Raw genomic sequence first — 25,942 nt, 5'->3', positions numbered from 1 at the left:
GTTCCTCGAGGCCTCTCGTCTCTCATCGCCGAGTACCACTTCAACCTACTCTGAATTGTTTCTTTTTTCATATTCAACACCCTTGTTCAAAATGGCAGGAATCGTAGACAAGTTGACTGCCTCTGGAGGCACCGAATCAGCAGGTAGGGCGCAATGTTTCTATTTCGGGAGCTGTGGCATTTGGTTAGTCGGTTTTTGGTGTCTAATATCTCATCAGGATTCCTCAACGACATCATCGAGCAGCTATGGCCCAACATCAATGTTGCCGGTTGCAGGATGGTCAAGGAGATCGTGGAGCCCATGTTCGCCACGATGCTTCCTGGCCCCCTCGCCAGTCTCAAGTTCGTCAAGCTGGACCTCGGAAATGTACCCATGCAAGTATCAGAAGTGGACGTTCACAAGGTCGACAATGGCGGTATCAAGCTTGACATGGATGTGATCTGGGAGGGAAAGAGTGACATCGAGCTCGATGGCAAGATGGTGCCCAAGCTGGTAAGACCCTAGCATCAAGATGACCGCTTGACTCGCGCGTAGCTAAAACGGACGGCCACAGGGCATCGAACATGTTCATCTGAAGGGCAGGCTTTCAATCTTGCTTGCACCTCTTACAAACATCATCCCTCTTGTAAGTCCCTACCTCGACCTGTCAATTCCGTGTGCATGTGCTAAGTTTGGGAATAAGATTGGAGCTGCACAAGTCGCTTTCATCAACCCACCAGAACTCAAACTCGACTTCACCAATGCTGCAAACATCGCAGACTGGGCTTTGGTTGATAAGGCCGTGCGCAAGGTCATTCTGGACATCATCGCCTCAATGGCCGTGCTCCCCAACCGTTATCTCGTGAAGCTCGACAGCAACAACGACTACTTCAGAACATACCTGCCTCATTTGGGCGCCCTTCGCCTTACTATCGAGAAGGCGATTGGCATCAACGGTCCAAAGAAGAGTGGCGCCAAGAGACTGTTGGCCAAGATCGTCAAGGACGTCCCCGACTGCTACGCCAAGGTGAACGTTGGTGCTGAGGAGGAATGGCGCACCTCCGTCAAGAAGAATGATCACGACCCGGAGTGGAACGAGACCCATGACTTCCTCGTCGCAGACTACGATCAGCGCATCTTTATTGATGTCCAGGACGATGACCTTGGCGGCGATGACGATATTGGTATCGCGACTACTACGGTTAAGGACATTTTGCTCAACGGCGGCTCCCAGGAGTTGGCTCTCACCCACAAGGAGGAGCCTACTGATGCCAAGATTGTCGTCCACGCAAAGTTTTACAACTTTGTGGACAACGCTGAAGTCATCACATCCACTCAAAGTGAGAATGAGCACCAAATCGTCGGTCTCGCAACGGTCCTCATCGCCAGCGCCCTCGGATTGCAGGGCCAGCGCGACGAGCTTAATCCCAGTATCAAGGTGACATGGGGTGCAAAGGAGTTCCGCACTGCGGCCAAGACCTACAGCCCGGGAACGGATATCTTCAACCCGTCTTTCGACCAGGCATTTAGGATCCCTGTGACGGCGGATTTACTCGCCAACCCTGCCAACTTCAAGATCTCTCTGCTTAACAAGGCTGACGAGACTGGTGCTGTTGAGATTCCTTTCCAGGATGTTCTTCAGGCGCCTGGGTTGGTCAAGGAGGAAAGTTTCGATGTTGGATCTGGTGCGACTGTGAGAGCTAGTATCTCTCTTCGCGGCTTGCAGGTTGCGCACTAATCTGCACACGATTTGACGAAATGTCCATGTACAACTACACGATAATACACGATTGAATGATATTAATCAAGTTGAGACGTATTTCGTGACGAGAAAGCATCGATTTACGTGAGATTGAGTGTCTGTAGCTCAATGGTTCCCTGCAAGAGCTCGCCATCCATTATACCATGAACGTACGCCTCGCCAACAATTTGGGAATATCCGGTCCAAGTACATGAGCGGGTCGAAGTAATGAACGGTGCGTCGGCGCCAATAATTATCCACACATCATCGCCTACTGATGTTGCCATTGGCGCAAGTCCTACGTATCCTCCGTCGGTTACAAAGGGGCACCTCCCAGTGAGCTTGGCAAGGGCGACATTCATATACTTCATGCCCTCAGAGTGTTTTCCTTGTCGCAAAGCTTGGTACGATATAAACATTTTACCAGATGCCCGTTCCGTCTCCCAGTTAAATGCAAACTCTCGATCAGCGATTGGAGTTCTCCACAACGCCTCTCTCAGGGCTTCATCGGTATTGTAGACTGCATTAGTTCTTGCCAATATGGAACCAAGATCATCGAGCCATCTGAGAAATAATGACTGTTGAAGCCCAACTGCCTCACCCGCGTTCAACCCATTCAGTCTTACGAAAGGTTCTCCTTGTTTGACAATCTTGCCGACTTTCATAGCCTTCAACGATAGCGAGTTCGCAAGGAACCGATTCTCGACTGAGAATGCTGCTGAGAGAGACTGGGAGAGTGATCCGGAGGCCATGTATGCTCTTTCTCTGTTTTGGCCTCGCACTATGAAAATGGATGGGACGTGTAGCGGCTGCGCCAAGAATTTCGAGGACCAGTCGGGTGCCCATGACGGTTTGCTTGAGTATACCATATCTGCGGGATGGATGTGCACACCCCCTACCCCAGCAAATGATAGGACTCTTGGGCCATAATATATCAGACAGGCTTTGGCTACCTCCGTCCGAATTGCTTGCCAATCCTTGTTGTACTGGACTGGGATTGACGGGCTCAAATCCGGGCTAATCAGGCCCAACAGCGAGAAGACGTAGTCTCGTTGATCGGAGGCCTGGAGTTGAGCTTTGTTTGCCATTCTTGAGAGCAAAGAGAAAAGGGTGAAGAGTGAAGAGTTTGGGCGAGTGAAGGCAACGGGAGTTACCCTGTCGAGAGCCGCCGTGAGAAAAGCCACCAGCGTAGAGCTATCTGGCCTTCCCGTGCCCGAGCCGACGATGTTCAGATAGTCGCGCACACCGCAGAGCACCCAGAATCCGTTATAGAATGCATCCCAAGAGGCCCAAGTATCACCGCAATAGACCACGCAATCTTTTGACAGCACGCGTTCCTGAATCACCCAGACGCGCTGGAACCAGGCTCTCTCGAATAAAGAGCCGATAGCGTTTAATCTTGCAAACTTGTTGTGACAAAGCTCTCCGATTATTCCTATGAGCATAGCCTGGACCTGATCCACCGTCGGATTGACCGCGATCTCGGTGAAGGGAAATTCGGACCAGGACATGACAGCAAAAGCCCCCGAGTCTACCAACTTGTTTACTTCGAAAAGAGTATCCATTGCAAGATCACTGTTCAAGCTTGCCAGGCCGAGCCAAATAAATGTTTTTGTAGCGCAGCGGTAGATACCTCTCATATAAGATACTTGTTGGGCTCTCTCTGCTTCGTTTTTCTGGTCAATACACAAGGCATCGATCCAAAAGGTTGATCCGAGGTTATCGCCAATTTGTCGAGAAGCCAACTTTCTCAGAGCTGCTTCTAAGTTTGTGGTAACTTGAACCAACTGGTCCTCCACTAGGATGTCCTTTGTGATGTCGGCATCTCCCCATGCGTATGAAACCGCCACGTAGGATTGCCCCTCGTTGAGGCTGGCGTGCTTCAGGCGACAGCGAACGAGTAGGTCCGGCGTAGACCCCGGGTCTTCTATCTCCAGAGGTGCTATTTCGATGAGGCGAAATTCTTTCTTTCCCGGATCTAGTGGTTTATATTGGAAGGACCGCAAGCTGCTAGCCAGCCGATGTTCGGCCATCGTTCGCGATGAAGGGAGGTAGTAGCGTGCTAGGTAATGTGTCGTTGAGTGAAATACTCAGGCGGGGACCCGTCAACTGCCTTTTTGTCACGCTTCCTTTCTGTGACTTGAGAAGTACATTGCGCCTGAGGGTCGCTTTTTTGTGGCTCTTCGATGGATTGGCGGCTTGTTGCAGCGGCAAGATTTGTCGCGGTTTGCTGTGCCCCTCTCCCACAAGGCAACTCTGCTGACATGTTGCAGATGGTCCTGTTGATCCGACCAATCATGGGACGCTGCGATAACTAGTCATCGTCGTACGGGTTCGGTTATTTGTGTTCTACAAGCAGTGCGTTGACCACTTCACTCTCCGTATCCCAGACCGTCAAGATACGATACCCTCGGGTATATATATGGATACAAAAGAATCAATTTCTTCTCAGTGAAACATAATAGCCTTTTCAGAAGCGAATGGATACATTGTTTTGGCTATTTCAGACTAACCTTGATTATTGAACGCTACGAAACTCAGACCGTTGGTCTTCATTCACGAACAACGCGACGTGTGTTTCGTCACAGCAGAGTGTTTGGTCGTTTTCGTCGATTTAGCTTCAGGGCCCTCAGATAGCGTATGCCAGTCGTTGAAGAGGTATGTATACGATCTTCTATTGCTAGTCCAATACCTTAGGAGGCGGGTCTCGGCCTCTCGAGAGCCCGCCTCTCTAGGTGCAGCTTTGGCAGGGAAGCTAGAATGCCTGATTGAAGATACCGTCGATCATGTCTTCCGCCTCGTGGTGACTAGAAAACTTGCTTGAGGTCAGCTATTGCCGGATATTTGATCTCAAGTCTATGGGCCCGGCTTCCTCAAGCTAGGCAGGTCACGGGAATGAACCTATTGCATTTCAGGGGCTAACTGTATCTCACTTGAGAACGACATACATCTACACGTAAAGCAAAAGTGGGCAGTGAAAAGGAAATTTTGCTAAGGCTAGATCTCAAGGTATTTCTAGCCGACAATAAGGAAGATTTACAAAGGTCAATAACAAGGATCCAAAAGGTCAACGGCAAAAGAATAATCAAAAAAGAAAAAAGTCACAAGAGAGGGACTCGAACAAGAGGCCTTATTCCATAGAAGGCGGGAAAAAATGTCTTGACACCGTAAGTACCCGTTAGGCTACAGCGGCACCCGACCCGTCACCACACGATATGAGCCACGGCAGAAGCTGGATCTATATCTCCTGAGAGCTGTGGATATCAGCTTGGACCAAGACTTCAGTAAGGGGGGACTCAAAATCGAACGGTCCATACGGGTGTTTCTGTTCCTGTCTTCTGATGTACTCCAGCCAAAAGATGTTGCTTTTAACCTTGCAGTCATCTCGTGTCTTCTTAATTTCCCGCCATGTTGCCTCCTATCTTTTTACCCTCCACCCAGTGTTTTACTGAGACACTGCGCGTGAACAGTTTCCTACGGCCTCATGCAATTTAGCATCGTGTTGTCTCGTCCAAGTGGTCAGGCGCTCTAGTACTGGTCTTTCTATCTACTTGCTGTATGACGCCGCTTAATCATGCCTCCCCCATCCTGTTCTAACTCGCTGATGCCCTGCTTCCATTCTCAAACCCGCAGCTCCTGCTCCTTGCTTCCAGGCGGCTACTTTGCCCATATCCCCCACCTGCCAGTATTGGGCCATCCTCCTTCTCGTTCCAATATCACCACCATATCCCACCCTCACCATCCTTCCCCGTCTACCTCAGTCCTTCCGCATGCCGTCATTCATACTTTCTTTTCTCTTTACCGACTGTTCTCGCCCTTCCCACACTCCCCCGCCGCCTCCCACATCACTCAGTTGCCTTCTCGTCGTCGTCGAAGACACCGTAGGTGGCCTAGCTGGTGCATGGCGCTCGCTCGTCACCACACGATGTTGAGAGATCCCGGGTTCGATTCCCGGCGAAGCTCACCTCGGAGTGGGTTGCGGATCAAGTCTTCCCCTGGGGCCACTCAGAGATAGAGATGTAGTAGGCCAATGTGCTTTGCGAACTCTTTTTGCATTTTGGTTTGGATTGGACACTTAATTAAGTTCCAAAAAGAAAGGAGTGGGAGAGGTATCTGGATCTGTAAGTGCTTGCTTGGCTTCGGGCGGCTGGACGATGGTGATGGTGGCAACGACAGCGACAGCGGCCAAGCGCTGGTGATAATTACCGGACGGAGTTTATGATCATGTTATCTTGAATTAATGGCTCATCTTCTGCGCAAACACGAGCCCTACAAGGATCTCTCAGAAGAATATCTCGCGTACCAGCTTCGTCACATTCACTCTCGCCTGGTCTCTTTAATTATTGTGTTCGGTAACCATTACCCAGAAGTTATCCTGCATGAACAAGTTGTGATTCACGCTATGCCAAGGCTTAGCGGGATCCGAAATCTGGAACTCAAAATTGCGAAGCAACTAAGTATGGAAATGTCAGTATCTCAACACCTCACAGCGCCACCACCTTCTCAAACTCGGGGCAGAAAGACAGTACTTACTTCAACAAACACTTTATTCAGCTCGAGAAACGCAACATTCTTTCCCGCACAACCCCATCGTCCATATCCAAACGCGAGTTCGGTTGTCTTCTGCATCTTATCCCTCGTCGCCGCATCGGCTTCGATCCATCGCTCAGGCCGGAAGAGATCCGCATCTTTACCAAAGACGTCGACGCGACGGAGCGTGCCCCATACGTTCTGGGCGATGCGCGTACCACCGGGAATGAAGCGTCCATCAATGGTGTCTCCTCCGGCGGGTACCTCTTTGGCGCAAAGGCCGGTGAAGGGCGCGCACATCCGAAGACCTTCATAGATAATGGCCTGGCTTTGGTGAGCAAGTCGAAGTTACGGTCACCAGGAGCGGAAATTTGAGGGGCTAACCTGAAGGTAGGGCAATGTTTTTCCTTCCTCATAGGTAATGGGGGAAGAAATCCGGCCTTGGGTGACAGCTGTGACAATTTCGGCCTTCAGAGTATGATATGCGCGAGGCGATGTAATAAGATGTAAAAAAGTCGTCCGAATTGCTGTTGCGGTTGTGTCTGATCCAGCAATGATCTGGAAGAGAACTTCTGTTTCACACTCGCTCTGGCTAACGCCGTGTCGAATAAAGGCACCCTGTTTGTCCTCAGCTTTGCTCCAGATAGGATGTCAGAAAGATGACCTACCAGCATGTCAGGTTCCTCCTTCGCATCTGTACCGAAACGTCGTCCGACGACCTCCTTGGCCACTCTACGTTCCGATCAGCATCGCACCATCATGCTACCCATTGAAGAAGCAACACGTACCCCATTAGCTTTCCCAATCCGCTCTTGTCAGTATGTTTTGGGCCGACCGCTCCCAGGACGGGCTTGGAAAACATAAAGCTGGCAAGCCACGGCACCTCACTGCATAGCTGCAGAAGCGGTATAGCTGCCTCCGTTGTGCTGATGTAGTCATGGACATCCGAATCAGTAGCTAGGTATCCAAACTCCTTCCCGTACGCAACTCTGGTAATAACATCCAACGTGAAATACTGTGCTGTCTTTCCCAGGTCCATCGGCCTGACGTCGTCGTCGGTAGTCACATACTTCCTCCGGATGAGGTCCACAAAACCAGCCACCTGGGAGTTGATGCCATCTTCGAGCGCCAGGTTCTCTTTGCCGGCATATCCAGCTGCGCACTTGGCCTTAAGCCTATCATGTGCGCCGGTGTCGCGCAGACTGAACAAGCTGTCTTCGTGAGGGTTTAGCTTCGTGGTATCGTACCAGGATGATCGGCCGTAAGTAGAGCGCGCAGCGTTCATGCGACGTAGGATATCCGGGTCGTCGGTGACGAGGTCGTTTGGGCCAATGCGGACCAGGGAGCCATGTTTCCTGTTGAGGTTGGTGAAGTGTTCGGCCGGCCGGCCGGAGCGCGCGTTTGATATGAGCCATAGGTAAGAGAAGCGTCCGATGAGAGGGCCGGGGAATTGGCGGAGACGACCGTAGGCTATGACAGATGAGACTACATAATAGACGATGAAAGCGACGCTGAGATAGAGTGATGCCGAGCCTGCATCGAGGTATAAGGTGAACTTGGAGAGCGCCATGTTTCATCGGCTCGTCGCGCAACTTGAGTGCAATACTGAGGGAGGCAAGGTTGAGTTGACTTCAATTTCAACCATCGAGCTCTTATTCAGTGGTCAGAGTCCTCCATTATAGCTAGTATTTCAATGCCGACAGCGACCATCTTCTACTCTTCGGGTTTGCCCCGTGCAGACATTGACGTGAACCCTTGCCATGCCAACGTGTTGAACGTTGCAACCCCGTCTCTCGTTACATCGCTCGGGATTCTATAGACGTCTTGAGGATGACAGCGTTGGCTTCCATGTCGATGAACCGGGGTTTGCGCGTTGGAAGGCTTGGTGTACCGGGCCGTTGTCACCAAAAGTCCCAAATGCCGATTATGAACCTACCTCGATTCGGATAGCCTATCTGGAAGAGTCGCACTGCCCAGTATTTGGCATCGTTCGATTGCAGACATTCAGTCTATCAATGCCAGGTGATGTCCAATAATGTCCTGCCTGTCGGACCCGGGCAAGATGCGAACGAGAGATCGGCAATTGGAGATTCTAAACATTGATGCTTGTGATTGGACATTTTTTGGGGGAATACGCTTGGAGGGGAGGCAGCTTTTGTGGGTTTCTCGACCCTGTCTTGTGTAACGTACGGAGTAGGGATCACGGATATGTCGGCGTAAGCGCTTGAGCTTTTGTGGTTACAATGGATGTGCCATGATGGATCGCTATGGGACTCTCTGATAGATTTCTGAATGGAACAATGGGCAAAGAAGGTGTCTTGGTAAGCTGTTGCTATTCAAGGACAAGCGATCATGTGCCAAGGGTAGAGCCAGACTTTGTCGACGACCCATATAGGCCCACAGACACGAGCTGGAGGAGTAATTCAAGAGGTGTTATTGGTTGGAGCAGGAGAGGGGCATGATCTCAAGTCACTTCGCCGTCAGGAAAAGAGTAGCAAACATTGCGACAAAGTCTGACAAAGCCTGTGATGGTCAAGAAACAGTAAGAGGCAGCAGCGACTTCGGGCCAATTTTGTAAAGACATCCAAGATCTGGAAGCTTGCTCCAAGACGAGGGGCATGTAGGGAATTCGCGATAGCCCGAGAAATGAAAGGCTGATAATTGGGAAGAGAATTGGGAGGGTTGTCCAAATCAAAAGCACAGTAGCATACAAATTCCGTCCGAGGCTAGACAGAACGGCCCCCATATCATCCTTTACTCGAGTCTTCGCTGTCCCCGAGGCGGGATTGCTCCGCCAAGTGTAGGTGGTTGTTGATACACTTTCTTCTATAATACAGTCGTCTTCATCGCCGCGACGGGTGATGTCGTCCGAACCCTTATTGAGGTGCCTTGGTGCGCAGCTGAACGCCGTGCCACTGCTTCATCATGTCGCCCAAGACGGCGTTGACCATGCGCTGCTGCTTCAGCATGTTGGCGCCCTTGAATTTGGCCGAGGTGATGTCGATGGCGTACATGGAACCGCATCCACCCGAAACGTCTTGGACAATGAGCTCCGAGGGCGTGAACTCAGCGACTAGCTTATCCCATATCGTCGACTCGGCATCGTCGAGGTGGTCGGGCTTCTCGAGGGCTGTTGATGTCTCGGTCGCGGAGGAGTAGGAGCGCTTGGAGATCGATTGGTGGTTGAACTGAGGCCGTGATCGGATCGTCTTCAAAACTTGGACTGTAGGCGTGGATCTGGGGGCATCGTTTCTTGTTGCGATCGAGAGACTGGAGAGGGGAGCTTTTGCAATGGTGTTCGTGGGTTTGGGGAGCGCAATTGCGCGACGGCACGCTCTGCAAAGCATTTGGGCTAGGTCGGTGGTTGATTTGTTGACTGTTGGGTTCGTATTGCAAGGATGTTTGGCAATAGCTTCAAATGGGGTCGATTGAGGCTATCGCAGTCGAATGGAGATTCCCAAATAATTTGCCGTGGATCAGTGGAAAGCTTCAATTCGGAATTTCTAAGCTCGCGGCTATTGACGTCAACCAGGAATTGGGTGAGCTGCCGGGATTTAGCCGGAGACTGTGTGGGACTGACAGTGTGGCTGAACTCACACGGTGCTCGAGTGAGATGAGTGGCTCAGTGAGATACAAGTGAGACTCACCATCTTCATCAAGCACACTCACTCACATGCTTCTCACGTGTCACTCACTCGACCTTCACCCCTTTCAAGCTAACAAGCAACCTGGTTCACTTCGTGCGTAAAGTGAGAAAAGAAACATCTCCTAGCCATCTCATTAAAGTCACAAAACAGCTAACATGGATCACAGGGCCTGAAAATTTAAAGGGGCTAATGCGACAACACCTTCAACCACCAAGGGCTACATCATCACCCTCAGCTCTCCTGCTTCACATGCAGATGTCCCCGCTAGGATAGGCTGCTCTAGACGGTGGGAAAATTATTTCTGCATCTCCAATCTGCCAGCCATGGCGCGTCTCTCACCTACTTCCGCCAAACCACCCCGGCAATCTCTCCCAGTTCGAGATCACCCCGTCCGTCTTACCCCAGGGCCCAGGGCCATCAATAGCGTCTCCCCGCATCTCCCCGCATTCTTCTCCAATGATTTACCCCAGGTCGTGAAAGCTGCTTAATCCGACACTAGAAATTAGAGGCGACGAGGTTCTCTTGCGGTTTTTGTCAATTTCCTCCAATCAGGCGTGCTAGGGTCCCGGCCGGCAACACTTTTCCTAGGGGTTTGGGAATGAATGCGAGGAACGCGATGAACGCGATGAACGCATCAGGGTAAGACGGCGAGCTTCGATGCTACGCTAAAAGGCGTATAAAACGTGCTACATAGAGGAAAGGGGGCGCTCACTGAAAATGAGAAGGGCTGAGTGGCAGAGAAAAGCAGCAGCTTGATCCTCCTTCTTGTTTTCATGGCTCGGTTGTCCTTTTTGTTTTCCGCGGTTGCGGCTTGCTTCCTCCAGGCCGTAGCAGCTCAAGAGCCTACAGCCCAGGTCCTCAACGGCACTTATCAAGGCCGTCATTTAGCTGAGTGGGACCAAGATGCCTTTCTCGGTGTCCCTTTTGCGCAGCCTCCAGTCGGCCAGCTGCGGTACAAGTGGCCACAAAGCCTCAACACCTCCTTCGAAGGAACGAGAGATGCCACGGAACAGGGCTACAGTTGTATGCAGTTCAGAGGAACATTCAACATGTCCGAGGACTGCTTGACCCTCAATGTTGTTCGTCCAGCTGGAAAACCTGAGAAGCCGCTCCCGGTTCTCGTATGGATCTTTGGCGGTGGTCTCTATACTGGGTCAATTGTAAGAAAATGTCAATCTTGATGCATCAAGTGTTGAGACTGACTCGAATATTGCACAGGCCGACCCTCAATACAACCTCTCAGGGATTGTCAAAGTAAGCCAGGACATGGGCCAGCCCATTATCAGCGTCGCCATGAACTACCGTCTCAACATGTACGGATTCCTACAAACACCTCAAATCCTCGCCGAAGGCTCCAGTAACGCGGGTCTGCTGGACCAGAGGTTGGCGCTCCGGTGGATTCAGGAGAATATTGCGGCCTTTGGTGGAGACCCGGACCGGGTGACGATCTGGGGCGAGAGTGCCGGGGCCCAGAGCATCGCCTACCATATGTTTAGCTACGATGGCCGGGACGACGGCCTCTACCGCGCCGCGATTCTCGAGAGCGGCGGGCCGACGGGGGCCCAGGTGCAAGACCTGGCCTACTACAACGCCCCCGTCGAGAATCTGACGCGCAGCGTCGGCTGTTGGACCGCCAAAGACCAGTTGGCTTGCCTCCGCGGCCTTACTCAGACGCAACTCTTTGCAGGAAACCCCAGTCAGGTGTGGAACCCGATGATTGATGGGGACTTTTTAACGGGCTACCCGAGTCAACTGATCCGCGAGGGCAAGTTTGTCAAGGTGCCTCTCCTAACAGGCGCCAACAGCGATGAGGGCATCAACTTCAACCCCAACAGCCCCAAGCCAAACACCGAGACAGACCTGTTCAACGGCTTCACTTGGTGGCGCTCTTATGCCCTCTCCCCGCCGACGATCAGGAAGCTCTTTGAGTTGTATCCTAACGACCCCTGCACCCAGCCGCCGCTCTCCATCACGAACTGCTCCGTGTACCCGGAATACGGCCTGCAGTGGCGACGGGGTGCCTCCATCGGCGGCGACCTAGTCATGATCTCGGGCCGCCGCAAGATGTGCGAGCTCTACGCCGTCTCCCAGCCCGTGTACAGCTACCGCTTCGACCAGCTGCTTTGGAACCGCAAGCAGATTGAGGGTGTGCGGCATTTTGACAACGTCGCGTACAGCTTCCAGAACATTTCTGGCCTGCTCGGGCCGTCGCCGCAGTATGACAGCCACGTGCGCTTCGCCCGCGCCATCGGCGAGGCCTATGTGCGGTTCGTTTATGAGACGGATCCGAACCCGAAGGCTGCCAGTAATGGGACGTTTACGAATGGCACGTCGCTGTTGCCGTATTGGCCCAAGTATGACTTGAGTGCCCCCAAGAACTTGGTGCTGAATGCATCCAAGAGCTTTGTGGAGGATGATACCTGGAGGAAAGAGGGCATAGACTTCATCAACACATACGAGGTTGCAAGAGAACTTCTTGCATGATGGAGTGGCCTGCATTTGGGTGTCTGAGAACTGGTCTAGTATCTAGCATCGGACAGCAGATGGATAATCGGCATCGTCCAGCGTACAGAGTACATAGATGACACAGCAATAAGCAATGTTAGTTAAGCATGATGTGTTAAGGATACTTATCTCGCCCACATGTTTCTTTTCGTACTAGTGGAGACTGCCTCGATCCTCCGCCCTCGCCGCAAGGCCAAGGAGGGGAAACAAGGCGACTCTTGTCATGGAGCCCGGTCACCGCCCAGCCGCCCGTTGACCCTCCCCCCTTTCTTCCCGGGACGGACTGCGACGGTCGCATTGACGATCTGTAAGGTACGACCCATTGTGCCCAGACAGTTGGGATGCTGATCTTGTGGCAGCATTGGCGTGCCTCCGAAGACTTGGCTGGGTTTGGCATCTATGTTGGCCAGCACTCTGCATCGGTAAAGAAGACTAGACTTAGTACTATTTGGCCGACTATTGCCAGCATCTGAATGATTACTTCGTAGATGCTTTATGAAAGTCGTATAGTATCAACAGTTGCAGTGTATCGCGATACGATAATGATCGATTGTTTCGCTATGAAACCCGCTTCTGAGTTGGACAGAGCAAGAACTAGCTTCATGCTTTGGGCAATCAGAAATCAGAGTTGTGTCGGCGAAGGCCGCTGTGGACATTCCCCTGTTTACTTTGAGTTCCACACGGAATACAGAGCCTGCATCTCTGTTTAGACACAATATTGAACACGGAATTGAAGTTATTCGACCAGGTAAAGAATATCGTCAGTTTTTCCGCAAGAGCACAAAGCTTGTAGTCTGCTGCATGACGATGCATGTTGTTGAATCAACCATGAACAGAGTTCGGCGCCATAGTAAGGTTAAATGCATTTGTGTTTGCCAAAGTTCTGTTTACATTAGAGACCCCTACAGCAGTGCAGGCCGCCTAGAATATGTGTATCCAGGTCCTCCCCAGCAGCCAAAAGGTCAGTCATCAATTTCTCGCAATTTTTAGGTTCAAGCAAGCGGGGGCCATTGTTTGATGAGCCTCTCCAGTCGCCATCTCGCTGTAACCTCTTCGTTGATTTGCTGCAAAACACAGAAAGGCGACTGAATCGTGCAAACCCTTCACCTTTTGAGGTTCTCCGTCAGCCGAACCGTCGAACCCTGAGAAGAAGTGCATATCAAAAGTTCTCTCATTTTCAGCTGGACCCGTTCTCTCGCCCAGAATACGAAGGGCTTGAAAGTTTAACCAAGTCAGATTGAGTGGAGGAGATCCCCGCGGCCTCTTCCCGAGCTTCCCAGATCGCCTTAGCAGCCCAGCCGGGACCCAACTCCTTTTGGCTAAAGGCGAGAGAAGCGAGAGTAGCCGTGGTCCTTACGCCTTTTAGGCGTTGGTCTGGGCGTATCAATACTGGGCCATTGTGTTTGCTCTTCAGACCTTCGCTTCACTCCACTGACTCCAGGCCTTCACAGCTCTATCCGTACCATTGCATAGAACTCGGCGGGACTCGAGTACGGATTGCAGATACAGTTTCCAGCCGAGACGGTCCGATACGTAATAGCAGACCGAAAATGATGTCTTGCACCTGTGACTTGAGAGTTGAGATTGACGCGCCTTTGCAAGTTTAATGCGAGCCATCCAGCAGAGGGAGCATGTAGCGTCGCACCGCCGCCCGCATCCCGCGAACCTTTGCGTCCGGTCTAGGGTCGGGGCCTGGCCACCGCGTTATCGACTTTTCGGCAGGTGAATCGGATGGAGGCCCAGAAGGACGAGAAGCCATGGATGGATGGGATGACAGGTGCCAGACCTTGTTGGTCTTTCCCCGGTAGAGTGTCAAGCCTTCAACTCTCCCAGAATCCTTTCGCCTATTCAGAGACTCCGTTCAGCCACTTTTGGCTTTGCCCTGTGTGCGTGCGGGGATATCGCATGTGGGCGCAGAAGAGTTGGCGATATTGACTAGCAAAAGGTCCTCTAGCCAGCAGAGTCTCGAATTCTCCTGCCCGAAAGGAACAGACTCGACATGAGTCGTTTGACCTTTCAAGCTCCTTTTCCTAATTACGGACTGGCCTTCGACTCACGCCCTACGCGTTGTTTCCTCACTAAAGAAGAATCGTATGCCGAGGAGTATCGGGACAAATAACTAAGGTAACTTCAGAAGCCGATATTACTGACGTGCCTGGAACAACATCCAACGCAATCGCCTCAGAACCCACCATGCAGCCGGGGTGTCCGTCCCCCGCGTGGATGCTGCCGTGGTATTACCAGTGACCATATGCGTGCCTGAACACATCGCGCGCTCGGCGCTCCACATCGCACGGGCGCAAATTCAGGAACACGCCCAACAAACCACGACCCCGAGATGCACTACCACCACGGCAGTAAGAGTGCCATGACTTCTTGGCCCCTTGGCTTCATGGTCTGGGGAAGTCGCTGTTGCACGCAAGACGGATGGCAGCGTTTCTTCCAGGGAATGTGGGAGCTGCAACTCCCGTATTGTGTTTACCGTATCATGTTGATATGATGTTTATCGCAGAGCGGCAAAGGCAATGTCTTGGAGTATTGATAACGTTACGAATGTAGTCTTGCTGAATGCTGATAGGAGCAGACCCTCGTCCACCAATCTTTATACAAGCCACTGGCATAGAACAACTCGTCCTCCTTGTCTTTGTTGCCGGCCTCACCATGCGTACGGATGGATGCAGTATTTCGCAGCAACAATACTTTACCAATATGGAGCCGTCACCAATGCCACACGAGCCACCCAATGTCCTTTTGCCATCTGCAAACACAGGGCTTTAGATGCGCCACCAGACCAGAACAAGCCTTCCGAGTCTCTTGCTTAGCCTTCACTCATGCGAACGGCCAACGGCCAGCCGCACCCTGATTCACGTACAAAAAACGTTGTGGCGCCGCCGCTGGCAACCTTCGCCCAGAGATCTCGAAGAAGTCAAATCCGATCTCCCACCTTCTACCAATCACTCTTTCGCGATAGCTCCAACTGCTCTCCTCAGAAGCGAGCCTAAAGAGGGCCGGCTCGCCACCAAACGGGGGGGATGCTAGTGAAATAAAAGTGCCTCTAACTAAGCATCCCCTGACCATGTACAGGTCTATGATCCATGGCCACCACGGCTGGCCAGGGACCACCCTCCATCAGTTCTCGCAGTCCCTCCAACGACATGCGGAAGACCTTACCCAGATAGGAAGGCCATCTGAGCAAATTGACCGTTCAAAAAGCTCTCCAATGACATTGTTCAATTAATTAGCCCCGGCCCAGCTCCCTACCACTACGAAGCCTCAACAAGGCAGCTCGAAAAGCAGCTTCTCATATGTTGATCGACGTTCGGTCGAGATGCTCCTTTTCCCCTACAGGCCGTGACTTGCCCACGCGGTGAATGAGCTGCAGATTAGCCTTCGAAGCTCGAAGCAACAAGCTGCGTGCAATTTCTTATTTCCCTGGTCCCGTTCGCTTGTCCTGCTGCCCCCTGGCCCATGATCCCACCCCTCAACCTGCCCCCCTGCTCCCCGAGCACTATCGCGTGCCACACTGTCACCGCGCCTTTGCATCCTCGCATATTCCCACAGCGCATGTCTTCTGTGCCGATGTTTCTCTCCACCTGCCTGGGCGAGCAAGCGTCCTGGTCCGAAATGGTGCTCCCAGCTCCTTTCATGACGACAACGACGGGCCCAGTCTCGCGCCGTCCTGGCCCCCCGCCAGACGGGGGTTCGCCTTGAGAGTTGGGCCGAGCAAACAGTTCATTCCCCTCCTCCCCGTTTAGAAGACGCACTCATGGCACTTATAAAGCTGGACCCCCGGCGCGCCGCGTTCATGATCTGATTCTTTTCTCGCCAGCTCCGGTCTCCTACAGGTCATCCGTCAGCCAAACACAATGGTCAAAAGCAGTCTCTTGCTGCCGCTCCTCGCGGCGGCTTCCGCCGTTCAAGCCAAGGCTCCGTCTCCCAAGACTGTCGCCGGTGCCTTCATCGTCGAGTTGGAGGATGGACAGGTATGTCAATAGCTCCGACAGCCGCCTATGCGGTGAGAACGCAAAGTCGCTAACTGAGTCTTTCCTACAGGATGCTTCTGAGTTCTACGCAGAGGCTGAGACCGACGCCATCACCCGTTTGAACCTCACCTACTCTCTTTTCAAGGGCGCGTCTATCCAGTTCAAGAACCTCGACACGGCCGACCAGAAGGCCGCCAAGCTCGGCCAGCTCGCTTCGGTCAAGAACATCTGGCCCGTGAGGACCTACAGCATCCCCAAGCCTGAGGTTGTCTGGACCGGTCAGCAGGGCCGCGACTACATCGACCTCAAGAAGCGCCAGGAGGGCGAGGATACCTTCTCGACCCACGTCATGACCCAGGTCGACCAGCTTCACGCCAAGGGTGTCTCCGGCAAGGGCATCAAGGTCGCCGTCATTGATACGGGTATCGACTACCTTCACCCTGCCCTCGGTGGCTGCTTCGGCGCCGACTGCCTCGTCAGCTACGGAACCGACTTTGTCGGTGACGCCTATGATGGCTTCAACGAGCATTTCCCCGATCCCGATCCCATGGATTGCGGTGGTCACGGAACCCACGTTGCTGGTATTATTGCCGCTCAGAGCAACCCCTTTGGATTCACCGGTACTGCTCCCGGTGTGACCCTTGGTGCTTACAAGGTCTTCGGATGCGAGGGCCAGGTTAGCAACGATATCCTCATTGCCGCTTACAACCGCGCCTACGAGGAGGGCAGCGACATCATCACCGCGTCCATCGGTGGTCCCTCTGGCTGGACTGACGAGCCCTGGGCCGCCACCGTCTCAAGAATTGTTGAGGCTGGTGTCCCTTGCACAGTCTCTGCCGGTAACTCTGGCGACCAGGGTGTCTTCTTTGCCTCTACCGCCGCCAGCGGTAAGCACGTTACCGCCATCGCTTCCTTTGACAACGTCATCACCCCGGCTGTTCTCATTGAGAACTCTTTCACCATTGCCGGCGGCGAGTCCCAGAACTTCTCCTATACCCCCGGTGAGCCCCAGAACTGGGCTGGCGTTGACCTCCCCCTCTGGGCCACGAGCACCGACTCCACATCCACCGCTGCCCTCGGCTGTGACCCTTACCCTGCCGGTACTCCTGACCTCAGCGGTAAGATTGTGCTCGTCCGCAGAGGTACTTGCACCTTTGTCACCAAGGCCCAGAACGCCGTCAACGCTGGTGCCAAGTATGTCATGCTCTACAACAACGCCGCCGGTGCTGGCTCCGTCTCTGCCGCCGTTGATGGCCTCGAGGCTATTGGCATGACCACCCCTGCCCAGGCCGCCTCCTGGCTCACTGCCCTTGCTGCCGGATCCGAGGTCGTCCTTCACATGACCGACCCCAAGGAGGCTGAGCAGATCCTCCTCAACTCCAACAACACCGCCACTGGAGGTTCCGTCTCCAGCTTCAGCTCTTGGGGCCCCAACTGGGACGGTCTCCAGAAGCCTCAGTTCGGTGCCGTCGGTGGTAACGTTCTGTCCACCTACCCCAGAGCCCTGGGCAGCTATGCCGTACTTTCTGGTACTTCCATGTCTTGCCCCCAAACTGCCGGCATCGTTGCCCTGATCGCCGATGTCCGCAAGACTCTGGACCCCGCCACTATTGAGAACCTCCTCTCTGCCCACGCCAACCCCGTCAAGTTCAACTACGGAACCGGCCCCGACGCGCTTCTTGCCCCCGTTCCCCAGCAGGGTGGTGGTCTCGTCCAGGCTTTTGATGCCGCCTACTCCACTGTCATTCTCGGCCACTCCAGCCTTTCCTTCAACGACACTGACAACTTCATCCCCGAGCTCAACTTCACTATCAAGAACACCGGCTCCGAGTCTGTGTCCTACGACCTGAGCAACGTCGGTGCCGCCACCGCCTACACCTTTGAGGCCGCGGGAGATCTTTTCCCTGCTCTCTTCCCTAACGAGCTGTCCGCCGAGTACGCCACCCTTGCCTTCAGTGAGGAGAAGGTCACCGTCCCCGCCGGCGGCGAGGTCACCGTCCTGGTCACCCCCACCCCTCCTACTCTTGACGCCGGCCGCCTCCCCGTCTGGTCTGGCTTCATCGCCCTCAACGGCTCCGATGGCACCAGCTTGTCCCTCCCCTACCAGGGGCATCGCCGGCAGCCTCCACAGCCACGTCACCCTCGACCAGGCCCTCATGACCACTTCCACCAGCGCAAAGGCTGAAGAGTACGAGCCCGTTCCCAGCAACTACACCTTCACCCTCCCTCCCCCTGGCACCGCCAACGAGACCGAGGCCGTCCTCCCCGCCCTCGCCGTCAACATGGCCTTCGGCTCCTCCTTTGTCCGCGCTGACTTGGTTCCCCTGACTACCTGCCCCCCCAACATCACCCACGAGGTCTGGGGCATCAAGACCCTCGGCCAGCCCCGCTCCTTCCCTTACCTGTACGTCTCTCGCGGTGTCTTTGCCGTCAACTTTGATGGCCAGCTTGAGGACGGCACCTACGCCCCCGCTGGCAAGTACAAGTTTGCCATCAAGTCTCTGCGTGTCTTTGGTGACGCGACGAAGCTTGAGGAGTATGATACCACCGAGACTGAGCCGTTCCGCATCGTTTACGGTGCCGCGAACGCAACTGCTCCCGCTAGACACTAGGAGAGTGTTGAAAATGTGCCACGATAGCATCACATGTCTGTATGACAATTCTTCTTGTAAATAAGTTCATAGGACTGGAATAATGTCTGATACTTGGAATGGATTTTGCTTGACCGTGATGCTTTTGTCCCTTTGATGATGTCTATTCCCAACTCTTTCCAAGCCTTGTCCTAGTTCATTCATGTGCCTTTGTTGGCATATAATTGAACAAGGCAATCTATGCAATTACTCTCCACAACATCGTCCGCTGCTGGACAGTGGTCGTCACCCTTCTGTTTGATAAATACAGGTCTACAAGGACTTTCATATCCACTCTCAACTACACTCAAACCTTGGCTCTCAACACATTCCCAACGGCCGCTACTCTAGCAGCGATAAGACTTCCTACGCCCAACAAAGTAACGACGGCCGCCCAAATCTGCGCCCAGATATACTTCCCGCCCGACACGTCGAGAATCGCGCCAGCGATAGGAGGCCCTGCCAAGGATGCTACACCCACAATCGTCGCGACCATGCCAAAGCGTGCTCCCATCTTCGTGGGGTCTACAGTCAAACTCGCCAAGGCCGGTGTGAAAACGCCTTGGACGAAGCCATTTGCGATGCCGAAGAATACACTGAGAACGTACAATCCAGGACTAGTATGAACCCCAATCCATGCGAAGTACATACCACTTACAACCACGTTGCTGATGATAAACATGTTAATCGAGCCTAGATAGTGCCCGGCTATGAATCCGGAGAGAACGCGACTAGGTATTCCCGACGAGTTCAAAATCAGCAATAGAGAGACGGATTCAGTGAAGGATAATCCAATGACCTCTCGGGCAAAGACATTTATCTGTAAATGAATCAGTAATCAGTCCCATTTCATGAGCCAGCAAAGCATGACTTACATAGAAGAGACTGAAGTAAAGCGATAGGAACGCGAAGAAGCTTCCGATGGCGAAACACGTATAGGATCTTTCTCTAAACGCAGCCCACTCAATCAAAGGACCCTTCTTCCTAGGCGCCAGCCGCGGTCTCATCAGCGCAATCGCAATAACACCAAGAATCAACATCATCAACGCCTGGCACCTCACAGCCCACGCAAAGCCTACATGAGGCATCGTATAGTTGAGCAAAATAGGAAACGTCACAGAACCGAGGCCTGTCCCAGTGGTGACGATGGAGAGCGCCAGAGTTTTCCGCCTCTTAAAGTACGAGCCGACGATGGTGATGCCCGGCATGAACATGATGCCCATCCCGAGCCCGGTGCATAGACCTTGTGCGAGGAAAATTTGCCAGTACGCGTGGCAGAAACTGGTCAAAAATGTGCCCATCACAGCCATGAATAGGCCGACGATGACGGCGTGACGGGTGTAGCCTGCGTCGGCTAGACGGCCCGATAGAGCGCAGATGCCGAAGGTGAGGAAGATCTGGATCGAGCCTATCCATGATGCCTGCGATGAGGGGAGGTTGAGGGTGGTAGTGTAGTAGAGTTGGTAGACGCCGTACGAGGAGGGGTAACCCCAGGCGATTTGGTTGATCAAGTGCGAGGCTAGGACTTGCAACCAGGCTGTGGTGCCTCCATCTGGATATGTGAACTCCTCTTCCTCGACGATTGAACTATGTCGGGAATTGGGGTAATGGAGTGGAGGATCCTCTTCAGGGTATGGTATTGATAGTTGCGGCTTTTGCAGACCAAGTGTCTGCTTTTCCTGAGGATCTGACATGATGCTGGGGGTGCTTCAAGACTTGGTTGTGGTCAGGAGTACGAAGGTGACTTTCAATGGCACACGAGGGAGAATGGGGTTCAAGCTGGATATTGTTGGATTGGAGAGAGACACCAGACTGCATTCGGATGGTTCAAGTGGCTCTATGAAATAGGAAGGAAACGATTGGGTGACTCACAAACCATCTAGAAAATGCTCGGATTCTGGTCTCTTTTTTCTTCTGTCATTCATACCCGGTGTTATCTCCTGGCGGTCCAAAAAATGCCGGACAAGGTTTCCCGCGCTTGGCACACTGATCTCGAACCAACTTTTCCGACTGAGACATGAGTCACGTAGAGAGTGTGGAGAATATTGATCGCCCCTTGTTTGCAGTTATCGGGATCTCCAATAAGGCGTTGGGGTAGCAAAGATAAGGATGTGTTTTCTTGCCCGCCTTTTCATCGAGCCATGAGAACGAAATCGTTGCATGGTTGAGTTGCGAGTACACTAACAAACTGCTCTTACTAGTAAATAGGACTTTTCAACCGAAAGTTTGGTCACGACGTAAAGCATGCCACTGGGGTCATAGCCTCGATTGATTTAGGAAGCGTTTCTCTTGTCTGTCCAGGTACAACTTGTTTTTTGTTGTCGTGGAATAGCACACTTTGGTTGAAGTTACTGCTATGCACGCGTTGTGATGATAACTCTCTTGTACCGGCGAATCGCGTACGGCCCTTTCTTCGTGCGGACCTGTAATACGACATGCCACTCCTCTCCATCCGTTGCAGAGCCGGCCTCAGTTGGCGGTGAGATGCTCACCTTTGGTCCAAGTGTGACATTAGCAAAGCCAGCCTCATTCAGAGGGAGAATGCCATTCGTTCCGTGTGGCGACGCGAGTGGTAGAATTGTGAGAGACGGTTGAACGCCGAAGCCCAGAGGTGGCGGGTATCCAAACCACTCAAAGTCAAGTTGGCTCGTGTCTCCAGGGTGGTCGGCATCACAAGTACTGGCTGAATCGAGGATGATTGACCCATTTAGGCTGAGGTCGAATCTTACAACTTCGGTGCCTGTCGAGCCATTGATGCTAAGTTGAGGTGGGTGCGCCACCGCACTTACGCTGTTGTTCAGTGCCCACTGCATGCGAGCGGCGAAATCGTCTTGCATGGCATCTCTCCAGCGCCAGATCGTTGCCTGGCTGCTCCGATATTGACTTGTTGAAGGAAGTGATACGTTGTCTGGTGAGTTGCCACACCAGTCAAAACCCATTGTTGCCTGGCTGCTCCGGTATTGACTCGCTGAAGGAACTGATACGCTGTCTGGTGCGTTGCCATACCAGTTGAAACCGTCCACCTCGGAGACCCTGGTGTAACGACCGCCCCAGCTGCCCAAGTTGGGCATATCGGGAACCGAAAGACCATTCGAGATCAGCCACAGGAAGCTAGGCGAGTCGCCCTCCATCCCATACAGAATCTGAGGATATAAGCTCCCAAGAGGCCCGATTCGAATATTCTGATCGGCCCAAGCGTTCTTCACCTTTGTAGTATTCGCGAAACCATTGTCGTCAGTGGTGATGCCTACCCATGTTGCACCTTCAAATTCGTTGAATCCATTAATGCTTGTGATGTAGAAAATCTCGGGCCATCGAGCTTGGATCCAGGAGCCGGTGCCATCCTGATCCGAGATGGCATAGACGCGAAGCCGCGACCGCAAAATTGCAGCGTTTTCTGATGACTGGTCGGTTTCGATCTGCTTGAGGGCTTGTGCCAATGTGCCTGCGCCGCCCCAGACACTAACATAAAGTGGCTCAGAGGATTCTTGAAGCTTCTCGATCAGCTGCTTCGCACCTTCGCTAAGAGATGCGTTCAGCGCTTCCATGCCATAGACCTACACTCAAGAGGTCAGATGAAGTTCAGCTTAACGATGGATTATTCGCAGGTTCTGGTACTTACCTTGGGCCCAGAAGATACCAGTGGTAAGAGGACATCCGAGCTGCTGTACTGGAAGGTCTGCGAAACATGGCGGTTAAGATTATTCACGACCGTACCGTATGCTTGAAGAATTCTTGTCATCTCTTCCGGATGCGTCTCGTTCCTCAAGAATGTCGATGTAGTTGCGCAAAGCCCGCGAATATCTAGCTGATTCGAGTATAAGAGCAGGCGGATGAGTGACATGGAATCATCTGGTTCGTTGAGGATGTCGGAGAGGATGAAGACTCTGGGCTTAGTAACACTTTGGCCTCCAGTGGATGCGTTGCCGGCATGAAAGCTGCCCTCGCATTGTATGGATTCTGCATTGACTGGCAATGCCAGAAACTGGCTCCAAAGCAAAAGAGGAAGCCCAAGAAGCAAGTGCCAGACTGATGCCATGCCGGTTATAGTCCTATAATGAAGCCTTTGAGTAGTGATGGATCACTTGGAACAAAGAGTAGACCGACTCAAGTCATGTTTGTAGGCGGGATGTCCCTTCTTTAAGCAAAAGAGTGCCGCCCTTCAAGTCTTCCACGCTTAGAGCGACGATGCATCGCATCCCGGGATGGTCGATTTCACTCCCGCGGTCCGCGTTTACACTTCCCGTCTTGGGAATCATCTTTGAAGCCAATTTCGAGATGCTTAAAATGCCCCAATTCGTGCCATTGAGTACGTCACGTTGCCGGCGTGGGGATTGCGGGGATCCCGTGGATGTCGGGGTAGCTGTGCCGGGGTGGCATTGTTTTCTGCCTATGATCACCTCGTCGGAAAATCCGAGTTTGCGTTGCACACAGAGGTACATGTTTACATTACTCCAGGCAGTATCATCGAATAGCAAGCTATGTGATGTATAACTATTGCCGCTCGCCAATATGGTGTCAGATCCCGGCTTTTCCGGGATGCAGAATCGTCCCTCGCAGGAAAGCAGGTGGGAGCCGAGCGGCACGGAGCACACGGTCCCGACCTCCCAGCGGAGCTAGACGCCTTAGCCTGTACGGGATCAAATGACGGGGTCCCTCTCGGCTTGTGAACGATTAGAGTCAGTATTGCGTCGCTAAGGTGGTCCGAGATGGGGAAGTAGGTAGGTAGCAGATTCTGAGGGAAAAAGCCAATAGCTGCGACAAATTCAATGGCTGCTGTGTAGTATCAACTGCAAGCAATTCAGCTTGGATGTCCAGCTTTACAACCATTCCATGAAAGTCATCTCAAGTTCACGTTCGGATCTTTGGCTGGTGCTACTTGCCGTTTCTCAGTGAATTGGAGATTTTACTTCGACTGACGAGGATGGTAGTCCCCGGCTACCCCATATGTCATGCCATTTCAGTTTCTGTTTGAATGCTAAATCTAATTCTTGCACCCCAAAAGACACAGCTGATTTCGCAATGATCTGTCGCTGACATCGTGACCTCCAGACGCCCTTCGATTCGGCATCATGAGCCCTCAACTCACCGAAAATAACATGGATCTGTTCCGCCTTGGTGGCTCAGTGGTAAAGCGTCTCACTCGTATAGCCTACGTAATGAGAAGATCGGGCGTTCGATTCGCCCTCGAGGCAGATCTTTTGCTCCCGCGATTCCTCATCCATCGTTTTTGAAGTCATCTCGTGTGAAAAGTCTATGGGATTGATCATATCACCGAAATATCGCAAGACACAGTTTCAGCGCTGGCCGTAAGCGAATACTAGCTTTGACAGATTCTATCGGTGTATTGGCGTAATCAATTTTCCCATTTACTCCTTGCTAATCAGATGATTGAAGAAGTCTCCAAGGAAAAGTGCTGACCTCTTCGCGTAGCGTGTCTTTTCCGGACTCTCAAAATCAATCCACGTCGCCCCGAACCTGTCCGAGAAACCTGCCGCCCACTCCCAGTTGTCGGTGAACGTCCATCCAAAGTAGGACTTGATGACAACGCCCTCTTGCGAAGCCTTGGCCACCTCTGCGAGGTAACTCTTGAAAAAGTCGATGCGGAACGGGTCCTCGAGGATATCATCTGGTCCCTTGGGCTTCCAATCATGCTCACCTTGCGCCGTAGTCCCGTTCTCGGTGATGTAGATGGGCACATGATACCGATTCCAGATCCATCGCAGCAACTTTGCCCATCCCCACGGCGTCGTGCGCAACCAATAGGTATCGCTCATCGGCCCGCGCGGTACGCCCTCCTTGTTCTCGTCAAACTGCTCAATGTTGCCCTTGTGGTCATTGATGTCGGCCGAGCCATCGCGGTGCTTGACGTAAAATGCAGAGTACGAATTCATACCGTAAACCTCGGAGCTGCCTAGAACAAGCTTGCTCTCCTCGGGCGTAAACCGCGGCAGTCTGTCGCCGAGTTGTGCGCGCATGGACTCTGGATAGTCGCCCGTCTTATACAGCGGGTCGGCGAACCACGCGATCTCAAACTCCTGGGCCCTCTGCGCGGCTTCGACGTCGAGCGGGTCCGATGCGTCCCAGGGCTCGGACCAATTTCCGTGTAGCGTGATCATGATCTTTCCCTTTTGTGTTGGCTTGAATTCCTTTTTGTACATGTCGGCCACGTAGGCGTGGGAGATGAGCTCGGTATGCGCGACGATGAAGGGCTCGGTGGAAGAGTCGCCCTCTTCATTGAGCTCGCGAAAGCTGGATCGGGCTGGGGCGTGCACTCCGGCGGCGTAACCGGCGAGGGTGTAGACACCGGGCTCATTGTAGGTGATCCAGTCTTTGACTCGGTCGCCAAAGCGCTCGAAGCAAACACGAGCGTATCTGACGAAGTCGGGCGTGTATTTTTCCTTGTCCAGCATGCCGCCATATCGATCCTCGAGCGCTTGCGGGGTGTCCCAATGGAAGAGCGTAACGTACGGGGTGATACCGTTGGCGAGTAACTCATCGATGAGGCGGTTGTAGTATGCGATGCCGTCTTCGTTGACGGGATCATCTTTCCCGCCGAGAGGAATGATTCGTGACCATGAGAGAGAGAAGCGGTAGCCACTGACGCCGTATCTCTTCATGAGTGCGACATCTGTTTTATAGAGGTCGTAGGAGCGCACGGCATCGTCTCCTGTGCTGCCATCTTTCACCTTTCCTGGAGTATGCGCAAATTTGTCCCAGATGGACTCGCCCTTGCCATCCTTGTTCCAGGCACCTTCGACTTGAGCAGCGGCTGTGGCAAAGCCCCAGGTGAAGTCGGAGGGCAAAGCGCCCTTGATGGACGCGTCAAACTCGAATTGTGAAGCCATCGTATTCGGGGGGTGTATGAAATTGCTCACGATCTTATTTTTCACTCAATCATCGAGCGTCAAATCATTAATACACTGA

The 25,942-nt window shown here is 52.9% G+C and overlaps 8 protein-coding genes and 2 non-coding genes across 10 annotated transcripts; 5 read left to right on the top strand and 5 right to left on the bottom strand.

Annotated features, from left to right (window-relative positions):
- Positions 1–91: 91 nt before the first annotated feature.
- Positions 92–1,717, top strand: N0V96_011856 (uncharacterized protein; the record flags this gene model as incomplete). Its single annotated transcript, XM_053192597.2, has 4 exons — positions 92–143; positions 218–492; positions 554–625; positions 683–1,717. The coding sequence occupies 4 exons, from the start codon at positions 92–94 to the stop codon at positions 1,715–1,717; spliced, it is 1,434 nt and encodes a 477-aa protein (XP_053049954.2).
- Positions 1,718–5,598: 3,881 nt separating this feature from the next.
- Positions 5,599–5,692, top strand: N0V96_011855. The gene has a single exon. It is a non-coding gene; the product is annotated as a tRNA-Asp (tRNA).
- A 512-nt stretch (positions 5,693–6,204) lies between these two features.
- N0V96_011854 (uncharacterized protein) lies at positions 6,205–7,820 on the bottom strand (the record flags this gene model as incomplete). Its single annotated transcript, XM_065759420.1, has 4 exons — positions 6,205–6,228; positions 6,254–6,574; positions 6,919–6,982; positions 7,039–7,820. The coding sequence occupies 4 exons, from the start codon at positions 7,818–7,820 to the stop codon at positions 6,205–6,207; spliced, it is 1,191 nt and encodes a 396-aa protein (XP_065611984.1).
- A 1,306-nt stretch (positions 7,821–9,126) lies between these two features.
- N0V96_011853 (uncharacterized protein) lies at positions 9,127–9,900 on the bottom strand (the record flags this gene model as incomplete). The annotated part of the gene is made up of 2 exons (XM_053192599.2): positions 9,127–9,459; positions 9,898–9,900. 2 exons carry the CDS (start codon positions 9,898–9,900, stop codon positions 9,127–9,129), a joined length of 336 nt encoding a protein of 111 aa, XP_053049956.2.
- A 1,046-nt stretch (positions 9,901–10,946) lies between these two features.
- On the top strand, positions 10,947–12,381 carry N0V96_011852 (uncharacterized protein; the record flags this gene model as incomplete). The annotated part of the gene is made up of 2 exons (XM_053192600.2): positions 10,947–11,057; positions 11,116–12,381. The coding sequence occupies 2 exons, from the start codon at positions 10,947–10,949 to the stop codon at positions 12,379–12,381; spliced, it is 1,377 nt and encodes a 458-aa protein (XP_053049957.2).
- A 3,887-nt stretch (positions 12,382–16,268) lies between these two features.
- On the top strand, positions 16,269–18,997 carry N0V96_011851 (uncharacterized protein; the record flags this gene model as incomplete). Its single annotated transcript, XM_065759419.1, is given in 3 exon segments — positions 16,269–16,385; positions 16,456–18,476; positions 18,493–18,997. 3 exon segments carry the CDS (start codon positions 16,269–16,271, stop codon positions 18,995–18,997), a joined length of 2,643 nt encoding a protein of 880 aa, XP_065611983.1.
- Positions 18,998–19,322: 325 nt separating this feature from the next.
- Positions 19,323–20,709, bottom strand: N0V96_011850 (uncharacterized protein; the record flags this gene model as incomplete). The annotated part of the gene is made up of 2 exons (XM_065759418.1): positions 19,323–19,529; positions 19,891–20,709. 2 exons carry the CDS (start codon positions 20,707–20,709, stop codon positions 19,323–19,325), a joined length of 1,026 nt encoding a protein of 341 aa, XP_065611982.1.
- Positions 20,710–21,369: 660 nt separating this feature from the next.
- Positions 21,370–22,757, bottom strand: N0V96_011849 (uncharacterized protein; the record flags this gene model as incomplete). The annotated part of the gene is made up of 2 exons (XM_065759417.1): positions 21,370–22,572; positions 22,638–22,757. 2 exons carry the CDS (start codon positions 22,755–22,757, stop codon positions 21,370–21,372), a joined length of 1,323 nt encoding a protein of 440 aa, XP_065611981.1.
- A 1,370-nt stretch (positions 22,758–24,127) lies between these two features.
- Positions 24,128–24,210, top strand: N0V96_011848. Its single transcript has one exon. It is a non-coding gene; the product is annotated as a tRNA-Thr (tRNA).
- A 174-nt stretch (positions 24,211–24,384) lies between these two features.
- On the bottom strand, positions 24,385–25,863 carry N0V96_011847 (uncharacterized protein; the record flags this gene model as incomplete). The annotated part of the gene is made up of 1 exon (XM_053192604.2): positions 24,385–25,863. One exon carries the CDS (start codon positions 25,861–25,863, stop codon positions 24,385–24,387), a length of 1,479 nt encoding a protein of 492 aa, XP_053049961.2.
- Between the last annotated feature and the right edge of the window lie 79 nt (positions 25,864–25,942).

Source organism: Colletotrichum fioriniae (assembly GCF_027942845.1).
Source record: "Colletotrichum fioriniae strain IMI 355084 chromosome Unknown scaffold_19, whole genome shotgun sequence".
Lineage (NCBI taxonomy): Eukaryota > Fungi > Ascomycota > Sordariomycetes > Glomerellales > Glomerellaceae > Colletotrichum > Colletotrichum fioriniae.
The sequence above is the reverse complement of the archived record's forward strand: the minus strand, read 5'-3'. Positions and strand labels throughout refer to the sequence as shown.